The sequence below is a fragment of the Lontra canadensis genome, unplaced genomic scaffold (genome assembly GCF_010015895.1).
Source record: "Lontra canadensis isolate GAN:19392208 unplaced genomic scaffold, GSC_riverotter_1.0 scaffold84, whole genome shotgun sequence".
NCBI lineage: Eukaryota > Metazoa > Chordata > Mammalia > Carnivora > Mustelidae > Lontra > Lontra canadensis.
The window spans coordinates 5,649,741-5,670,080 of record NW_022631078.1 but is presented as its reverse complement, the minus strand read 5'-3'; the positions used below and the strand labels follow the sequence as shown (position 1 = coordinate 5,670,080).

Here is a 20,340-nt window from a genome sequence, read left to right as displayed (position 1 = left end):
CTGGCACATGGTAAGCGCTCAGCAAATGTTTGCTTAGTGACCTAACTTAGCTCAGTATTTTATTTTCCTCCTGAGTGTGGTGGATGGAGGTGTTCAACTAATTATCCCATCCCCCAAATGTCACTTAGGTGCCCACTTTAGGTCCAGCAGGCTGGGGCCTCTTGTCATGGAAAATGGGTGCTCTTGGCCGTGTCCCCAGGGGAATGGGGGGTTCAGGTAGGAAACACGGGTTTTAAGAGATTGAAGGAAAGAAGATCTGTCTTTGGGCTCTCAGAAGCGGCCTCTTGGGGCCATTGCTCTCTGGTGACTTTTTGGCCCGGGTTACAGTTCTCTTTTATCTGCCTGTTCCAAACCAACGCATGGCAAGAGGGAAAGCTGTCTGAGGCTGCCACCTTGGGCCCCATGGCCTCCTCGAGTCTGTCACCATTCTGTCTGCCAGGACGGGCTGGCAAGGACTGCCCCTGGGGAGCCAGAGCTGGGCAGATCACGGTCGCCACCACTGGCCAAGGCCACCTGTCGGGGCGAGGGGCACAGAGTCTGAGACTAAGTGGAGAGCCCGGGGTGGGAGAGCGGCCAGCACACTGCCACAGCTGCAAGGCCCTGGCTCGGGCAAGAGCAGAGCCGGGGAAAAGCAGCCTCATTCGGAGAGGCAGATGAGGTGACCCCAATGTTCCCTCGCTGAGGGCCCAGCTGGCCACTAGACCTTGAGGCCAGTTCCCTTCTTTTCCTTGGCACGTGTCCATGGAAGCAGAGAGCCAGGAGACGCCAGGGCTGCGGGGTCGAAGGGCTTCCTCCGGGTCCACCACTCCTGGGTCCCGCGCCACCCGGCACACGTGCAGGGGCACCCCGGTCTTCCACTGCCACCCTTGGAGAGCCTCCCCGGCTGCCCCACGAGGCGCAGAGCCAAGCTCCTCAGGACTTCCAGGCTTGGCAGCTTTCGGTCCCGGCCAGCTGGGCAAGATTTGCTTTCAGAAGCTTGATCCTTGGCTCTTTGCCTTGGAGTGATCGACTGGCCCGCCACGGCGGGTCCGTGCCACGCGAGGGGCGGTGGTGGCTGGGCTGGGCCTGCAGCTGCTTGAGGCCAATGTCCCATCCAGGAGCAGGCCGTGCTCCTTCTGGTCAGCCCCTCCCTCGGGCAGCACGGGCCTCCCGCACCCTTGTCCTGTGCTGTTCTTCCCCGGGACTCACTGCGGGGACCTGTCCTCTCTGGGCCCGCCTTTTCTACCTCCACCTGCTCCACCGGCGCCAACCTGCCACCAGCTTCTGCAACACGGGAACATGGACAAATGTGCTTTGTTGCCCAGGGAGCTCTCCCACCGAGCCACCAGGCTCCGGTGACCGGGGACAGATCCGGTTTAACAGGTGGGACCCTCAGGTTCCCCAGGGTGGGGATGAGGGCTGACATCAAGATTAAGGACAGACCCCACTCCTGGGCTTTGAGTGCCCCTGATGGGAATGTGTTGGCAGCCGGCAAGTTGGGGTCGCTGGTCCCTGGTACTTGTGAGGGCAAAGGGTCCCACATCTGTTCTGCTCTGCTGGGGGAATACCGGGCAGGTCTGACCACAGTGGTGGGGAGAGCCATGGATCATGGGGGAGCTCCCACTGGAAGGGCCGGTGGGTTAGTGGGGTTTGTGGGTGGCGACTGTCCGAAACCACCCAAAGGGGCGGCACGAAGTGTTCAAGAAAGGTTAGGGCTCTTCTGGTCCTCTATGTTTTGAGAACATTATAAAAAACGCTTCTCCTGGGTGGTTGTTACTGGAAGCCTGTTCTGGAGGACACTCATGTAATTCCTGGGGATGAGCAAGGACTCGGAGGGAATACAGGGGTCTTTCTGGAGACCGAGGCTGGCCTTCAAGGCCTGTGACCAGGGGAGGGTGGTGTGGGCCGGGACAGAGCTCAGGGCTCACACTGACCTGCCCACCAGGCCCCTTCGAGACCTGAGTTGGATATTGGCAGAGAAGGCGCTGGTGGCAGCGTTCATTAAACTGGGGACTCGCTGTTGCTGACGTGGGTGGTAGCAAGGAACGATTTGAGCCCCCAGCCCTGTTTTGTATTGTGACATCGCCACGGCCTGCCTTGTCATCGACCCCCAGACCCTGGTTGCCTGGCCCCAAGCTTCAGCATCAGTGGCGTGCCATGGATGGGTCTCAAACCGAGCCCATTGCTCAGCACGGGTGTGGAGGCAGGAGGAGGAGACAGCCTAGAGGCACCTGGAACAGGTGACTGGGATTCATTTTAAGATTGTCCCATGTGTTTTGCAACTGTGAACATTTGCTACCCTAAAGATACAGACTGCTTCCCACGCATGGCTCATAGGCGGCAGCCAGCAGTGGGTTAGCAGGCGAGGACTCAGAGCGGCAGGGACGTTTCTGGCTGTGTCCCCGTGCTGGCTTCCTGGCCGAGGGGGATACCATGCGACGGGGTCAGCCTCTGGCCTTCTCTTCTTTAAAGACAGACTCTCAGAGGAACCCCAGCGTGGCACAGCAGAAAGTAGACAGCGCTCCTGGGGCCAGGCCTCCAACACTGGCTGCCTGCCCTCCGTCGCACGTTCTCCTCACTGGTAAGATAAAGGGGTGGGCTCCTGCCCTCTGAGGTGTCTTGCGGTGGCACAGCCTGTGCTCACGTGGAGACAGCCTTGTTTCCCTGTGGCACGAGGCCATGGCACAGACCCCCAGGTCATGGCCTCAGGCGGCAAAGCGCGTGGAGGGGCCTCAACCCAGGGCGCCTGGGGGCGGCTCGGGAGGGAAGGCGTGGGGCTGCGGTTCGCATTTGCAGTTACTGAAGAGGATTTTCCTAAAGTACCCGCAGATAGAAGCGTATTATACTTATATTTATATATATATAGTACTTAATTAGATGCTCTATCAAGGAAAAGCACAAATCTACAGTTTCCTCCGCTAGCAGCTCTTCTCTGTCCCATCGCAGAATCCTTAGAGCTCTGCCACGTGGCGCCTGCGTCCCGGACCCACGGCTGGAGGACAGGGGTGGGTGCCTTTGCCCGTGCAGACACCGGCTCATCCAAGCCCCCCAGACGCCCTCCCACACCCCTGCTCCCACAGCCTGGCTTCCTGTCGCAGATGATGCCTCCCAGAGCCTGCCTGCGGACAGAGGCAGTCGCGTCCCCCTCTCTCCTGAGGCGTCAGGTGAGGCCACATGTGACCCCCAAACGTGCGGCGTGCCCAGGAGCTGGCTGCGCGGCGGCACAGAGTGTCCCGGCCCAGGTGCTCCGCCGGCGCGGCTCAGGGAGGCTGCCTCCCCTCCCGGAACCGAACAGGCCGAGGGAGGGAGGGAGCAAAGCCGCCCGCCAAAAGCAGTGTTTTCCCAGCGGGGCGACCTGAGGAGCTCAGCGGCCCAGGGTCTCCGCCCGGATGTGGTCTCACCCCCACAGGCTGGTCCGTGTTTCCGAAGGGCAGACGCTGTGGTGACTTCCCAGGGCAGCGTGGAGGCCCGCAGAGCCGCCTTCTAGCCTCTCCTGTGGAGGGAAGGCGCGCTCCCCTCCCCATCGGGATACCCGGCCATCCCCGAGCAGGGCAGCTGCCGGCATTATTTGTAGGGCCGCAGGAACCGGGAAACTTTGGAGCGCAGCAGCTTGATAAAGGACCGCGGGAACATCTCCTTGGACTCCTGGGCTGTGTATTTGAAGTAGTTCTGGGGGTGCGCCAACACATCGAAGAGGGCCTTGATGAGTTTCTTGTCCTGCAAGACACAGTGAGGCGGGTGGTGAGTCGGGGGCGGGGGTGCAGGCCTCTTTGATGTCTGGGGCCCCGGCGGGGCCTGGGGGGTGTCTGCAAGGATGAGGGAGGAGGAAAAGACTGTGCTGCTGGGTGGGTTTCAGACCCCAGGGACTCTCTTCACCATGAACTGTTTTTTGATTTTTTAAAAAATTTATTTTACAGACAGCCCACATGATGGGGGGAGGGGCAGAGGGAGAGGAAGAGCAGAGACTCCCCGCGGAGCACAGAGCCCAGCCTCACTGTGGCTTGATCTCGTGACCCTGAGATCATGACCTGAGCTGAAACCCAGTCAGACCCTTCACTGATGGGGTCATCCAGGTGCCCCATTTTTTGATTAAAAAAAAAAAAGTTTATTGGTTTTAACTCTTGATGTCCTAATAGCATTTTATTTAAAAAGAGTTCTGCAAAATCAAAGAAAACAAACCATCGCATTGAAACCAGAGGACACGGAGCGGGGCAGAGGGTTTAGAGGCAGACAGATGGAGGCTGGAAAGCTGAGCCCCCTGTAGAGGCGAGCACAGAGCTGGGAGGGAGCCGGGCCTGCTGCGGAGCTCAGGGCAGGGTGCTGGGAGGGTGCAGCTTCGGGCACCGGCCAGAGGCTGTCTGCATCATGTCCCAGTGTCAGGCGAGACCTTGGGCACATTTGCTGTCCAGCGTCTGCTCTGTCCTGGCGCACACTCAACACTCTGTCACGGGCATGCGCTCACGCTCGCACCCTCGCCCTTGAGAAACACGCCCCCCGTCCCCACCCCGTGTGCTGGGCGCGGGGCCCATGCTGGGGACGGCAGGTCAGGCAGGAACTCCTGCACCTCCTCTGCCTCCAGGGAGGCCGGGGCCCAAATGATCCTAGACCACAGCTGACGGCAGGACCAGCAGGTGCCAAGAGCCAGAGCCTCGTGGGACTCTAGGAGTCTGTGATCCGCCCAGAGGAGGGATGCCTACGCTGAGAGCAGGACAGGCGGATGCTCACGGAGGAGAGAGGCCTCAGCCAGGGAGCGGAGGGAGTGTGGAAGTCGGAGAACAGCTTCAGAGGCAGGTGGGGGCCATGCCCAGCCGGGCCTCCCGGGCCAAGGTTTTTGTCCTGAGTGACGGAAACACTTCTAGTTCTGCAAAGATGCTCCTGGCGGCAGGGTGGAGCCGTGGGCAGAGGGCCAGGGTGGCAGGGGAGGGGCCAGGAGGAGGGCCGGCATTGTCTGCCGGATGGACCGATGGAGGGGCCAGCACAAGCCTCCGATTCCCACTGCACAGATGGGCTCCAGCTCTGCTCCTGGGTGCAGCAGCATCAGGGCGAACCTCTCTGCTTACAAAGTGCCTACTGTGTGCAGGACCGTGCCAGATCCGGGGCTGGAAGCCCACACTCTGTGAGCCGCCCCTGTTTCTCAGAGGGCTTGCCCAGGGCCACCCAGCTGGGACGTGACAGCCAGGGAACCCAAACCTGCTCCAGCCCCGTCCACCTCAGCTCCCAGGCTGGAAGTGTTAGCTCCCCAGAGGCTGAGCTGGGGCTAGACCACCAGAGCCCAAACAAATCCCTGGGTCAGGGCCCAGAGCTGGCCAGTGCCTGCCGTATGACAGACATAGAGCCCCTCGATGACAAGGTGGCTCTGCTTCTTAAGGTCACGAGCAAGATGAGGGGACAGGCAGTCCCAAAGGTGGGAGCGGATTCTACCGATTTTAAGCTCCCACCGCATCTCACAGATGAGGGAAGTGAGGCCGGCAGCTGGCAAGGAGCCCAAAGGCAAGTCAGAAGGTCCTGGGCTGGACGCCACCAGGGAGCTTGTCTCGGGCCTCCTGGTCTGCAAGGACAGAGACCCGGAATCATCACAGGCCACCATCCCGGGATCACACGGACCCTTTCCCATAAAGAAGCTCACTCACTTTTAAAATTTCCTGGTGATTCTCCGAGGCGTAGAGCCGTCCATCGCGAACAATATCTTCTATCAACTGCTGGTAGTCCTCTGTGAAACCCACCGGCGAGGAAGGAAGGGAGGTGAAGGCACCAGACCCCCCCTGCTTCCCCCTCACCTTCTGCCTCCGCCAACCCCTGCTCCACATTCAGACTCAGATCTTGGCCACAAGCACTTCTGCCTCTGAACCTCTGTACCCTCCACCCGAATTGTTTTCCTTGAGGCTTGGCTAGCTAGAAACTTCTATTCAACCCTCAAAACCCAGCTTGGGCAGTACAGCACGCTGAAGGCCACAGACACCACTCATGGCTCCTTCACCTGCACCACCCCGCACCCTGTATGTGTCTGTTGCCTCCGTGTCCGCAGGGCCAGCCTGGGCCGGGCACACAGTGCAGCCACACTGACCGTCGTAGGTGACATAGGGCACTTGGAATCCTTTGCCACTGTTGCCTTCATTGGATTTGAACTGGATCCAGAGCTTCCGGGAGCGGGAGGTGAAGGCGATGGGCCTCTCATAGGTCTGGCAGGTCTCATAGGTGGTGATAGACGCGGGTGATGCTGGGGACAGAGTAGGGGGGCTGAGTGGTTGGTTGATCCACAACCCTGCCCCTGGCCCTCGTCCTCCACCTGCAGGCCATGTGCTTCCCCCACCAGGTCAGCCACCCAGTTCCCATGCCCAGTCCCCCAAACAGTCCAGCTCTAGGCTCCACCCATGTTACCTCTGCCTCAAATGCCAGTCCCCACCCTCAACCCCAGTTCCTTCTCATCCTACAGAGCAGGTTTCTATGCCTCCTCCTCCAGGAAGCCTCCCTGACTGCTCCATCCTCACACTACCACGTTCCTGCTCTGCCCTGGTGAACCCTTGGTCACTGCCCCTCTCTGTCGGGTTGTCACTGTCTTTCTCTGGCCAGCTGCTCTCCCCGGACAGGGCTCATGCCCACGCCCAGCACAAGCCAGGGCTGGGGCGGAGGGTCACAGCTGGGAAGTCCCCTCTCCCTGTGAGCAGATGAATAAAGGTGAGCCTGCTGACCCTGGGGTGTGTGGGGCTGGCCAAAGGGTGTCCCACCTCCTCACTGCTCCCTGGGTAGCCTTCCCGAGGTGCCCTGAAGGCAGGAGAAGCTGACCTCCTAGAGCTCAGCCCTGTGGGCAGACGGTGGCTGTGAAAGCCCCGCAACGGGTGACCCTGGGTGGCCCCTCCGCTCTCCCCTCCACCCGTGCATACCGCTCTTCCTCATGACCAGGACGTCGCCGCACTCGTCCTCAACGGGTAGGAAGATCTCAGGGACCACGATGAGGATCCTGCGCTTGGGGGGCGGCGAGATGTGCCACACGCACTCGGCATTGGCCGGGTAGTCGCCGGGGTAGTTGGGGGACTCGATGTAGCCTGTGTAGTCGCCGAGCTCGCCGCCACAGTGCTGGTCTGTGGGCACCGGGGCCGCACGGGCCTGCTCAGGCCTGCTGCACGGGGGACGGGGAGGGCGGGCCCTCGACAGCCCCGCGGCCGCCTCCACTGGCCTCCCCACCAGCTAGCCTGGCCCTGGGCCACTCTTCCCACGGGGTCGTCTTCCCGGGGGGCACCCTGTGACAGGCCCGCCCTGTGTCGGCTCCCCTGCCAGCCCTGCTCCTGCAGGTGGTGGTGCGAAAGCTCGGTGAACCCCCGACTCGTGAACCCCCACCTCCTCTCTCCCTCAATGCCTTCTATGCTCCCTGAGCGCCTGCCAGGGGCCCGGGGTGGTTGCCCTCCCTGCCGAGCGGGAAGGCTCGGGGACAAGCAGGCAGCACAGTGAGGACAAAGAGACATGCCTCCCTTTGTAGCTAATCTTCGGAACCCTCAAGAAGCCAAACGTGGCATCTCTGTGAGCTAAGGCTCCCAGCCTCAACCTTACAAAAGAAGTCACCTTAGGTCTGCAAAGAGAACTGAACCGAACACTAAATATATACAATTTTCTCATGCCTTTTCGTTTACAAAACCCCTCACATCAAAATTCCTGGGAAACTTTTCATGTTTACCTCACCTTCCAGAAGCTTCCCTATTTGCTTTCTCCACTTTTACTCAGGAGGACGTTTCAACCCTGCCTCTGTGGAGCCCCACACTGTGCCTGCTCTTCTGTCCCCAGAGGCCACAAGCCCCGCGGGACCCTCTGGGGAACTGGGGCAGCTTCCTGTCTAGGGTTTAGTCCCCACCATGGGCCTTTGGGCTGTCCCAGACATGACCAACAGCACAGGGAAGGGGGTAACTGGCTAGAAATTGATTGGGGGAGGGCACAACACCAGAAAATCTGTCCCAGAGGACTACAAAAAATGAATTAAAAATATCTAAAGTCAAGTCTGTTACGCCCAGATGACTTGACTGGGAAGCTACTTCCCACAGCGTCTTATGCTGCCCCCATTTCTTTCGGCTAAACTGAGCTCCTCACAGACACGAGGAGGCCGGCTGGGCTTCCTCTTGCGCCTCCACACCCGTCCACGCTTCGTGTCTGCTTCCTGTCCCCTGGGCTGGTCTGCGTCCACTTGGCAGCCCAGCCGCGCACGTGCCTTCAAGAGTGGCATGGCCTGGTCCTCAGCCCCTGAACCGCAGCCCCCCGCCACGGGCCCGGCTTTCCCCGCCACAGACCCGGAGCCCTGGGCAGACCCGCCGAGCACAGAGGCGTCACCCTGAGTGGACGTGCGGGTGTGCTGGAGCCGGGCTGGGTCCCTGGGGTCCTGTAGGCATGGTGTGGGGTGAGGGCTTGCCCCGCCCGCAACAGCCCGCCCGCCCTGCGTCCCCCGCAGCAGCTGCAGGGAGAGCTGTACCTACTTTTGCAGTGTGTGACATTGGTGGAGCCATCGAAGTCCGTGCTGGTGTTGCCCGGGCAGGTGATGCAGTGGTTCTGGCCAAACTCGGGCTGGTAGGTGCCCACGGGGCAGCGGATGCACCGGTGGGTGGTGGTGTTGTAGTGGTGGCCCGGGGAGCAGTGCACTGTGGGTGGGGGGGGGTGCAGGTGGGAAAGGGCAGGGGACATTCTCCCCAGCGCCTCCCTGCCCTCGAGGTCTGTCATGGTGCCCAGTTCAAAGCCCTTCTTTACCACCCAGTGGCCGCCCACCATCCACGCTCGGTCCTGTCCAAGGCTGTGTGGAGCTTGGGGGCCGCCCAGAGCTGGGCAGTAAGCTCTGTGACCGAGGCCTGCCCGTGGGGGGGCGTGTGTTCGGGGACAAGAAATGGGACATGAGCTGTTGTAAGGCCGGGTGTGCACCGCTCAAGGTGTGTGGGGACCTTCTGTGGAGGCTTGAGCCATGTGGAGTCAGCTGGGAGGCGATCTGGGGAGGGAGCGGGCGTGGCTAGAGCGGAAGTCACAGGCCATGGCCATGAGCTCCTGGGTCCAGAGATCATGATAGGCTTCGCTCTGAGGGAGAAGGGGACTTGGAGCCACTGCATGGTCCAGGCTGCTGCTCTGGGAGTGAGCTTGCGGGTGAGGGGTGGGGTGGGGAGGCCGGGCAGCAGTGGCCTGGCTGAGGGCTGCTGGCAGGGGCTGCGGACAGACTGGATGTGAGGTCAGAGGGAGAGCACTCAGGGGGATTCCAAGGTCTCCCTGGGCCCCTGGTAGGAAAGAGCTGGTGTGAGCTGGGTGGGGGGGCACTGTGTGGCCAAGATGAGGGGCTCTGGCCACGTGGGATATGATCGGGGCTGTCCCCCGGCAGGAGGGTGTAGCACTGAGTTCAGGAGAGACGCGGGGCTGGGGTCACTGGATGCTCTTCCTACCCAGACTCTAGAGTCAGTGCCAGGCTGGGGACCCCAGCACTACCAGCCAAGGGGTGGGTGGGTGAGGCTGAGCAGAGCCTGAGGTCGCGGGGCTGCGGGAGATGCCAGCTGGGAAGGGACTTGGCTCCAGCCTCGATGGGAGCAATGATCAGGGGGATGGTGGGGTGAGAGTCTGACTAGAGGGGAGAGGAAGTGTGTCCACGTGCTCCTTCTACAAGTTTCACAGTAAGGAGGAGAAATCCTGGCAGGTTCTGGAGGAGAGGAGGTATTCTCTTCTAGAAGGGAGGGTTCTGTCTGTCTGTCCCCAAGAATATTAAGGTCAGCGGGTGGGAAGCGTGTCCCAAAGGCCCTTGGCAGGACAGGAGTGTGTGGAAGGGGAGGCAGTACCATCAGGGGAATTTGGTGACCATGGAGGGGAAGGTGCGGCTGGACAGCAGGACCCCCATGGGCCTAAAAGGAGGGTCTCCAAGGAAGGTGAGATGGTCCGACCTTGTCCCACCGCCCCTGCATTTCTTCATCCCTCAAACTGCCCCCCCTCAAAAGAGCCTTTCCTGTGAGTCAGGTTCAAAGCTCCCATCTCTAACCACTGTGGCTGCCTGGCTCTCCCATCTGAGACTCTCGGGTGGGCTTGTGTGGTCCCCGCTGTCCCTGTCCCAGGTGTGGCATGGTGCTGGTCCCATGTCTACTGCCGGCAGCTCCAGGCCACCCCTCAGCCCTTGGACATCGGCCACGTGGGAGATGAGCGGTGTTGAGGGAAAACGTCCCTGCACAGCTCCGGCGACTTACCTTTGGTCTCGCAGTCTTGGAAGGAGACCGCGCCCTCGTGCTTGGTGAGCAGCCCCCCTCCGCAGGGGAAGCAGCCCGTGCGCCCGGACTCAGGCTGGTACGTGCCCACTGGGCAGGGCTGGCAGGGCTGGAAGCCATCCGGGGAGAAGAAGCCTGGCGAGCACTGGCCTGGAAATCAGGGGTCATGGCTCAGGCTGGCGGGAGGTCCAGGTGCCTCAGTCCAGACCCTGCTCTCAACCCTCACCTGCCCTGGGGAAGGGGACCATGGCTAGGGATGGTGCCGGGGGCGGGGGGACCTGGGGGAAAGAGCTGGGCTGCCCCCCACCCGGTCCGGATGCTGCCCATGGTTCAGGCACTGTGGGGCCTTGGCCAGAACTGGCTTCACCTCTCCCACTAGCAAGAGCAGGTGGCTTTGCTGCTCAGCTGGGAAGTGTGGACCCCACATGTGCAGGGGAGAGATCAGAGGAGCTGCCCCCCCCGGGGGGCGGGCCACACTGCGCCCTCCACATGAGGAACCGGGCTCCAGTCTGCAGGGCTGGGTCAGGCAGGGAGGTGGGGGCGTCTGGGAGGTCCCTGAGGGCATGGCTGGGACAGAGAGGGGACAACACACCCAGCATTAAGTTGGGATGCAGAGGGTGCTTTGGCATTGAGTAAGGGGTGGGCTGGAGGCCCTCTCGGCCCAGACCCGGAATTCTCTGAATTCTCTGCTCCTACCAGTGGCCGCTCTCTGCTCTCAGTCACTGGTCCTGCTAAGGGCAGAGACCACAGTCTCGGAGGGCACAGCCAGCTAGCCTGCAGGGACTCAGGGCTGGTCTCTGATCCCTTCTGTACCCCAGAGAAAGCTGGCTGGTGGTCCCCACTGTCCCACCCACCCACCCTTGCAGGCACACTTTTCCCCACCCATTGTCTTGGGTGGTCCCCACGACGGCCGGGGAAGGCAGGCTGTTGGGTGGGGGTGTGAGCCCACACCGCAGATGTGGTTAAGTGAGGCTATAAATGGAAAAGCTCTTTGCAAACCAAGTTGTGCTTGGTAAACTGCCAAAGGGCTTCCCAAACCATCTATAGGGCAAACTGTAAAGTTCACATGGAGAACATTGAGGATGGTGTGGGGCTCCACACCATGTAACATGTCTGGTCAACCATATGGCACTACGTGCCTCGTTACAGACAGTAAGTGGGCCCAAAAACGACCAGGTGTTTATAAACCTTAAAGTCCTTTCCAAACCACGTGCTGCTGTTCTCTGGTGCACTAGGCCCAGCCCGGGGCCTGCTGGCACACAGATGCTTTGCGGCCCCAGTGGCCACTGTGAGTGTGGCAGCCTGGAAGTCATGCCAGGCTCTGCACATGGCCGAGAGCTTTATGGAATATCACTAGGGACTGGGCCTTGGCTTTGAGGACCTCAGTAGAGACAGGAGTTGCCGCCGAATCCCCCCACCGCAACCCCCAGCCCTTCCTCCCTCCGGGGGGTCCCGCACTTGCCTCCACACTCGGAAACGTTGCGGGCACCAGTCAGGCCGAGCCCATCGCTGCTGGGGCATGGCATGCAGCTGAGTTGGCCATCCCTGTCCTGGTAGGACCCCGGTGCGCATGGCACACACTGGCCAGGCTCTCCGCTGAAGTAGGTGCCAGGTGCGCAGGCAACTGCGGAGGCAAAGTGGAGAGATTGCCGGGGGGCAGAGGTGGGGAGTAGTGGCCAGGCGCTTTGTCTCTTGGTACCTCAAACTCAGGCTCTGTCCTCCCAGATACACCACATCCCTCATCCCTTTGGCTCAAAGATCCCAGAGGGGCCCAGGGCCATCTCAGAAGAGCTAAGGGTAGGAGCAAGGCAGCAGCCGTCTGTGAAGAGCCTGGAGGCCTGACCCTGGTCTCCGGCCCCGTCCTCGCTGCTCCTGCTGAGCCCTGAGGTCTCTCTCTGCTCTGTATCCTGCCCTCCAGCCCTGACCCCTCAGCCTGTGTCCCAACAGTTTCCTGGCTGTCCCATGGGCATTTTGTCTAAACCGAGATCTCCTATCCTCCCCCTTCCTTCCCCATGGGGAGGAGTGGCCATGTGGGGACAGTATGCAGAGGGCATGGGGAGAGTGAGAGGCAGGGGCAGGGAGGCCTGGTGGTGGAGAGTCATCCAGAGGCCGTGTGGTCAGCTGCATATAGCAAACCGACGCTAAGAAGACTGACTGGGAAAATAAGGAGAAAATAAGGAGGGAGGGAGCCGGAGTTTTCCTGGAGAAGAAATTTAGAAACATGGAAAGAGGGGAGGTTAGAAAGAACCCTGAGCTATTGGACTGGAGGCACTGGTGTGAATGCATGGTTTTATAAAACAGACACACACACACACACACACACACACCCATGTACCCATAACACCTGTGCAAGTCCATATACACGCCCATGTTTAAGATACACCCATACTCGCTAGTTCTGTCCAGTGAGAGCCTGGAAGGACGGACGCCGCATTAGCAATGAGGACCCCAGCTCTGGCTTCTGCATATTTTCCTCCTGTAGGGGTCCCAGGGTCCCTGACTGATTGCGAAGGCTGGGGCAGGGGAAGTACAGGTTTGTGCCCTAGAATCCTCAGCAAGTGATGGAGGTGGGGGGCATGTCCGAAGGACGGGGAAACCGGCCTGACTGGCTACACCGGGAATGATCTGAGCCCTGAACTAAGTAACGCTAGGCTTGGATTACAGCCCCGTAAAGAACAGAGGAGTCGCGGAGCCCACACTGATACACATACACAGACATGTAGGTGCTTGGATACATCCGTGAGTGGGAGGGAGGGAAAGCTCTTCCTTACAGAAGGCTAATGCACCCGGACAAGGGCCGGCCGGAATGGAGGACACCGTCCAGCAACCGTCGGAGACGTGGCTGCTTTGGCGGGAGCTGTCACTGACTGCGATGGCTGCGGCTGGGCTGAGGATGTCTGATGCGGAGCAGTTTGTTGTATAGACTCAGAATTCCAGCCCCAGCAAATCTGCCTCGATGGCAGAAGGAAAAGGGAGGGGGAAGGACCTGTGGGGGCCTGGGTCAGTACCCGCGCCTCCTGACGGGGGCGCTGGAGAGCAGGCATCGAGGGGGGTTTTCCTGCCCAGCGGGTCATGGAAATGGGGGATGCAGCCCCATGAGGGTCATCCTACGGCAGGAGGACAGGAGAGGCAGGGAAAGAGCCAAGGGCTGCTCCACACTGAAGGAATCTGGAGAGACAGGACACTGAACGTGCCGGACAGGGACGCTGGGGGAAGACTGGGGGAACTGGAATGGGCTGTGTGGGCTGGACTTGCTCGGGGCAGCACACAGGGGAACCCAGACCAAGAAACCGTGGACGTTTCTTGTTCTGCCTGGCAGTATTTCCGAATGTTTGAAATGATTTCAAAATAAAAAAACAGAAGAAGGGGGTGCCTGGGTGGCTCAGCCATTAGGCATCTGCCTTCTGCTCGGGTCCTGATCCTGGGGTCCTGGGATCGAGCCCCGCATCAGGCTCCCTGCTTGGTGGGAAGCCTGCTTCTCTCTCTCCTGCTCCCCTGTTTGTGTTCCCTCTCTCACTCTGTCTCTGTCAAATAAATAAATAAATAAAAATATAAGAACAGAGCGCCTTGGGGGCTCAGTTGGTTGCACATCTGCCTTTGGCTCTGGTCATGATCTCTCCTGGGATCGAGTTCCACTTCGGGCTCCCTGCTCAGCAGGGAGTCTGCTGCTCCCTCTCCCTCTGCCCCTTTCCCTGGTGTGCACTCTCTCTCGCAAATAAATAAAAAGATAAAATCTTAAAAAAAAAATGACATCACAAAAGCCCTGCCCTCCTGCCACGCTCTCTCCACTGCTGCCGCCGGAGCCCCTCCTTCACACCACTAAATCCCACCTCTTCTCCAGCAGCTCCCCAATTAATCTCCTGGCCCAGCTTATGCTTTGTGCCCCAGGTTTGCGGCTCCAGCCATCCTAACCATTCAACGTCTTCACAGGGATGACTCAAGGACGTGAGCTAGTGAGCACAGACACTCTGTCTCCTCCAGCCGCGCCTTCCCCAGGTTCCCCAGATCAGAGTATGATGTCGCTTCTGCCCCGTGGTCCTTGGGGGCTGCCCTCGAAGCCTCCTTCCTCCCAGCCACCCCTCCAAAGTGCTCTCTCTGTCTTGTTCCTTCTTGTCCTGCTGCCAGCCCCCACTCCCCGTTCAAGGCTCTACTGACTCCCTTCCCCAGTCCTTGCTCGTGGTAGCCTTCCCCTGATGAGAGAGTGATAATGTTCCTCCGCTTGGAAACTTCCCGTGGCTTCCACCGCACCAGAGAAGCACCTTGCCCTGCGGCAAGGCCCTGAGGTGGCTGTGCATGTGGGTGTGGGTATGCTTGTCTGCTGGCTGCCTTCCTTCCCTGGTACACGTGAACCCCAGCAGAGCAAGGGCTCCGTCCATTCTCCTGCAGGCAGCCACCGCGGCTATCTCTCAACCCATCCCCTCAACGGTCCTCGGCCTCCCGGCCTCCCAGGCCTGGACACGGGCTGGCTGCCCCGCCTGAGCTCCTGCCGTGGGTCCGGCCTCACCTGCTTCCTGGCAGCCTGTGCTCACCCCGGGGGCTCTCAGCGCCTGCCCTCAGCTCGCACGCTGCCTCTGCTGGGAAGCCCTCTCTAGCCACAGAGACTAGTCCCCGTGCCCCTTCCGCTCCCCTGCTGCAGCGGAGCTGGCCCACGCTCTCCCTGTCCTGCCCGTCCTCAGCACTGTGGCGAGGATTTTGCGTGCAAACGTTAGCCCAGCAAGAGCCTTGCCCAGGGCATGGCACCAGGCGAGCGCTCTTCAAATGACCGCATGATGATGAGCGTGGGACTGCTTCTGTCTGGCAAGCTTTTGTCTCACTGTCCCCTCCCAGTGTGTCTGTTGCCCCGGACCCCCCGTGGGAGGAAGGGCAGAGAAGGCTTGCAGAGTGGGCATCCCAGTGGCCACGGGCAGGGACGCACCGCATTTCCCGTCCTGTAACACCTGGCCTGTGCCGCACGCCCCCTGGCCCTCCAGGGCCTTGGCCGGCCACTGGGCCATCGCGTACTCTGTGCCTGCGACCTGGACGGAGAAGTGCTGCCGGCCGATGGACTTCCGCAGAGTCTTGATGGCGGCCTGCAGGCTCTGCTCGGCTCGCTTCCGCATGCAGTCCGCCTCGCAGGTGTCTGCAGGGGCAGGAGGGACGGTGACTCGCAACCCCGGAGCGGCCTCTTCCCTGACCTTCCCCCACCCTGCTGCCAGGCCTCTGCCCCCAGCACGGTTCACACAGCAGCTGGGGGCCGAGGCACCGCTGTGGCGTCCATCCGACAGAGAAGGAGACTGAGGGCCCTAGAGGTGTGACCGGCTCAAGGCGACACCGCAGATCGGAGGAGTAACTGGGGCTCTGCCACGGCAATACATCACCTCCCCAGGACATAGCTCATGGACCGGCGCTCCTCCCTGCCCCCCAACACCCTCGAGGCTTCCACCGCTCCCAGGATAATCCCCAGCTTTCTGGCCTTGACTCCAAGGCCCCCTGTAGTGGAGCCCTTGCCTGCCTTGCTAGGCCTCACCCCCAGCACTCTGACACCCACTGTGAACTCCACTTTCTAGCCACTCTGTCTGGCTCACCACCTCCTGGGCGCATCCTATTCCCTCTGACCTCTGTGCCTTTCCCTATTCCATTCCCTGTCTGAATGCCATTCCCTGCCACCTCCTCCACTTGGTGAACTTTAAGTCCTGATTCAAATGGTGTCTCTTCTGGGAAGACTTCCTGGGTCCCTCTCTAGGGGAGACCACTCAGTAGTGTGTCCTGTTTGCTCTCATCCCCCCACCACCCAGGGTGTCCCTTAGCACTGGGTGGTTTGTGTGTAGGTCGGCCTCCCTGTGGCTGGGAGTGCTGCCAGCACAAGGACCCTTATCTGGTTCCCTCTTTCCGCAGTGCCCAGGGCTCAGCACACAGAGCACGGGTCCGTGTACAGATCTCAACTCCTCTGTCACAACTCAACTCTCATTTACAGCCAAAAGGAAAGCACCGATATGAAACACAAGCCAGCACTACAAGTCTCCTTCTGGAACCTGGGAAAGATAGGCCCTTGTCTCAATTGTTCCAGAAACGCTACAGGCATGAACCTTTCCAGGCCCCAGCGAGGGTATGACCAGGTGGAGAGAGGCCGCGCAGCTGTCACCACGGGTCCCTGAGCCCTGTCCCTCTCATTGCCCTGGGACTCCTATTCCATCCTGGGTGACCCAGTGTCTCCCTCCCCTGCCTGGCTGGCCTCTGCCTCCAGTAGCCGCAGCTCAGGTGGTCACCAGCTTCACACTGGGCAGACCCTGCCGGCCCTCCCGGCCCCTGCCCTCCCCAAGGCCGTCCAGAACCTCACGCACCTGACGCCTCTTCCATCTTTGTCTCCACCTCGAACTCCGCTGTGATGTGGGTCACCTCCTTGGATGGGGACTTTTTGCCACGGCGCCTCTTCTTAGAGGAGTCACATTTGAGGGTCACAAAGGTCAGGTGGCAGTTTTCTGGACAAAGAAGGGACCACTATGGCAAAGGTGGCACAGGGCAGGAAGCAGGGTCCTCTGGAGCCCTGCACACAGATCACCAGCAGCGAGGCTTCTGCATTGTCTAATAGTCTGCGGTGCAGGAGGGGAAACCGAGGCCAGAGGCCAGGCTGGCTCGAGGTCTCGCGAGGGGCTGGTGGCTGAGCCAGGCCTTGCACCAGCCATCTGAGCCCCTCACATCGCTGACCATGGAGGCACTCGTGCATACTTGCTCAGTGACGCTGTACAGCTTGGCTCCATGGGGCTGGGCCCAGGTTGGGTCTGCCTGAGGGCTGCTCTCTGTTAGCTTTGGGGAGGAATGAATCCTAAGGTGGTCAGGAATCTTCATGGAAACAGCTGGGACTCTCTTCTCTTGGGCCCTTCTCTCCGAGCTTTCCCCTGGAAAGCCTGGAACGCCTTCTTGACCTCCCTCATTCAAGAATGTGCTACCGAGTGAGGCCTGGGAGGCCTTCTGGACAGTTAGGCTGCACACCAACACCTGCCCTGGGGAGCTCATCTAACCCCGGGTGAGATAGGGACCGTGGGCCCCAGGAATGCTGGGGGACCCAGGTTTTCCACTCAAATGCTGCCCTGGGACACCACCACTGTCTACACTGCTCCAGGCCTGGCTCCTGGGGCTTAGGGACCATGACTGTGGGGATGAAGCGAGGTCCCCATCCTTGGAACCCAGCCCCGCTGGACCCTGGGCTCCCAGGTCTCAGGCGCGGGGACCCCTCCACCCTTGGTGTGGCCTGGCGCCAAGGCAGCCCACTCACCCAGCAGCAACTGCCTCAGGGCCTCCTTTGCTGGCTCCCTGTTGTGGGGTCGGAGGTGGCACTTGGCATCTCGGATCTTGAAGCGGGCCTTCTGCCTGATGGGGGCAGGTGCACCTGGGGAAAGCCCAAACCCCCCAGGTGGCAGCCTCTCCAGTGGGCAGGGAGGGCGTGGGGCCGGGGGCCACAGAGGAAGTGCCTGAGCGCTAGGGGGTGGCTAGTGGGACCAAGTCATTGGGGGCTGGGGGAACCCCGCTGCCTCTTTCTTCTCCCCGCCCGGCCTGAAAAAGGTGGGAGCATGGATGCTGGAGCCACTCTCAAGCGGGGGCTGCCCGGCCGGCGGTCTTCTGAGGAGGAGGAAAGGCAGGCCTCCCAACGCCTCCCCCATTGCCCTGGACAGTTCATGAGGCTCCTGCTATTAGGAAAGGGGGCAGAACAGAAGAGAGGGAAGCAAGGAAGGGAAGGGCTTTGAAATAGGACAGACGCCCCGAACTGCTGATTCCTTCCAAGAGCAAATCCCAGCAGCCTGGATAAAGAACCCGACGAGGGCAGATCTCAGCATCACATCCTGTTACATGCCCACAGACACCCCCGTGACACTGAATTCAGCTTCCAGAATAGGCAAAGTTGTTAAAGATGCGGCCGCAGGCCGGGGAGCTGGCGCTGTGTGGACCAGGACCTGGCTGCTGGGGCCTGAAGGGCACAGGTCTTCTGGGCCCTCAGGGTCACAGTGGAGGCGACTCGCCTCACTGGAACAGAGCCGGAGACCCGAGGAGGCCTAGCATGTCAGAGTCAACACAGACCGGAGTGTGGCCCAGAGGTCCCGGGCCTGCTTTCAGCTCACCAGCACCCCGGGCCATGCCGGGCCGGCCCCAGGCCAGGAAGCTCTTCCCTAGGCAGCGTCCCTCCCCACCATCCCGCTCGGGGGTGGGTTGCAAGGTCCGGGACGCAGTGGGCGCCAGCGGCGCGGACAGGCGGGGCTACCTGAGCAGCTGCGCCCCACGCCGGAGCCGGTGTCGTTGCGCTTTGGCGGCGTCTTGCCCTGGACACCCGGGACGCCGCAGCTCAGGCTGTAGCTGTTCTCCGAGTCTGCAGAGAGGCCGGGAGAGAGATGGAGGCCTCAGATCCTGGAAGCCTCAGAGGGGTCACTGTGGGAGGGAACGAGGCCCCCGCACTTGTGGAGAGGACCGCTGGGGTCCACAGGGAACCGGACAGCGGGCCAGGGTCTCTCAGTGATCAGGGCCGGGGGGCCTCGTTCCTAGGTTGGGCTCCTTCCTGGAGAATGGCAGGGAGCAGGGGGTGGACCCCAGGGAAGGAAGGCCCCCCCGCACCCCACTCCCTCATCCCTTCCCGGGCTCGGCCTCAGGTTACCTGGCACGAAGAGTGAGTGGGCTGGGCAGGAAAGGGAGCAGCTCTCCACACCACCCACCTTGCTGCAGGACAGCTGGGGCCAGGGGGAGGCTTTGGCGCGAGAAAGGCATTTGCCCATCTCTGAGGAGGGGAAAGACATAAGAGAGGGCTGGAGGGGGCCAGGGTGGAGGCTTCTAGAAGCCCTGCCCCTGAGTGTGGACCATGGGGGACTCCTGCCACATCCCCACCTTGTGACCAGATCCTGGGGGGAAGGGGCTAGGAGATGGAGGGGTCCACATGTACCTGCGTGTGTGGGGATGCCGGGCCCAGAAAGCTGGCTTGCTCCCTCCTCCCTCTGACCAGTCCAGGCTGTCTGTGAGAAAGCTCGTGCCACAGGCCCAGACCAGAGGGCAGGGCTGGATTCTCCAGAGCAGGGCCATGCCCCTCTGGGTAAGGGAGCAGGTGGAAATGACATGGGGTTCTTGGCAGTGACCAAGCTCTGAGTATGTGAGGGTCACTGGGAGCCCCTCCTCAGGGCAGCCACTGGACACATCCATTAGGTGTCTGGAGAGGTCCCAAACTAAGCTCTTCAGAGTTTCATAGGTGTTTTTTATTTATTTACTTATTTATAAAAATATTTTATTATTTGGCAGGCAGAGGGAGATGCAGACTCCCCGCTGAACAGGGAGCCCGACTCAGGGCTCGATCCCAGGACCCTGGGATCATGACCGAGCCAAAGGCAGATGCTTAACCGACTGAGCCACCCAGGCACCGTTCTCAGGTGTTTTTGACTCTTTTGAGAACTGACAGGTCTATAGCCGCGGTAAACTCGGAACTGATTTCATCCCCATCTGGCTGGTCAGGGAGGCATGCCCCTGGAAGCATCCCCCGGAGGCTGTCGTCAATGGTCACGCCGCTTTCGGGAACAGGCTGAAGCAGGCGACTCAGCCAGAAAAACAAAGCGAAGTGGGAAATTGTCATTGTGGGTGATTTTCAACATGTGGCTTGACATCTTCAAGGAATCTTAGAAAGTTAACAATCTAGAAATGAAAACAAACTCGCAGCCCTCCAGATAAAACAGCTGGCCCCCAAGCAGATACAAGGCCGAGAGTCCTCTGTTCCCGAAGAATCAGGAAGTTTCCAGTAAAACCACAGGCGGATAATGCAAGACACAAGAGCCACAGGAAGAACCAATGTTCCCGCTGGTTGAGAAGCAGGAGAAACAACTATAAACTTCCAAGGGAGACCTAAGCCCCCAGGACCTTCCCTGAACTTTCTCCAGATTCCTAAAGGGAATTGTCAGTGAGAGCTGCAGCTCTGCTTTCTGGTGCCAGTGGGGGCCACTCATGGGGGGAGCCAAACCAGCCCAGCCCTGAGCATCCTGGGGGCTCTTGCTGGGTGCTGTCACTGGGACCCCGAGGACACAAAGCGTTGATAGCTCTGGCCCCAGACCATTTCTCAGGGTTGTGTTTGCCTTGAGAAGCTTCGAGGGATGAGGAACATTTCCTCCTAGATAAGGAGCCCACTGGCTCTGTTCACCATAGAAGTGGTGAGTTTCCC

General features: G+C 60.5%; 1 protein-coding gene across 3 annotated transcripts in view; it reads right to left on the bottom strand.

Moving 5' to 3' along the window:
• Positions 1-3,260: 3,260 nt before the first annotated feature.
• SCUBE1 (signal peptide, CUB domain and EGF like domain containing 1) overlaps positions 3,261-20,340 on the bottom strand; it is a 133,677-nt gene continuing 116,597 nt past the window's right edge. For all 3 annotated transcript variants that reach the window (XM_032882823.1, XM_032882824.1, XM_032882825.1), the window contains 12 exons: positions 18,802-18,921; positions 18,415-18,519; positions 17,434-17,547; positions 16,502-16,639; positions 15,097-15,300; positions 11,644-11,805; positions 10,164-10,331; positions 8,436-8,597; positions 6,861-7,058; positions 6,044-6,196; positions 5,610-5,689; positions 3,261-3,696 (listed from right to left, as the gene is read on the bottom strand). In XM_032882823.1, the coding sequence (XP_032738714.1) occupies positions 3,544-3,696; positions 5,610-5,689; positions 6,044-6,196; positions 6,861-7,058; positions 8,436-8,597; positions 10,164-10,331; positions 11,644-11,805; positions 15,097-15,300; positions 16,502-16,639; positions 17,434-17,547; positions 18,415-18,519; positions 18,802-18,921 (1,757 nt within the window). In that variant the 3' untranslated portion in view covers positions 3,261-3,543. The remainder of the gene's footprint in view (positions 3,697-5,609; positions 5,690-6,043; positions 6,197-6,860; positions 7,059-8,435; positions 8,598-10,163; positions 10,332-11,643; positions 11,806-15,096; positions 15,301-16,501; positions 16,640-17,433; positions 17,548-18,414; positions 18,520-18,801; positions 18,922-20,340) is intronic.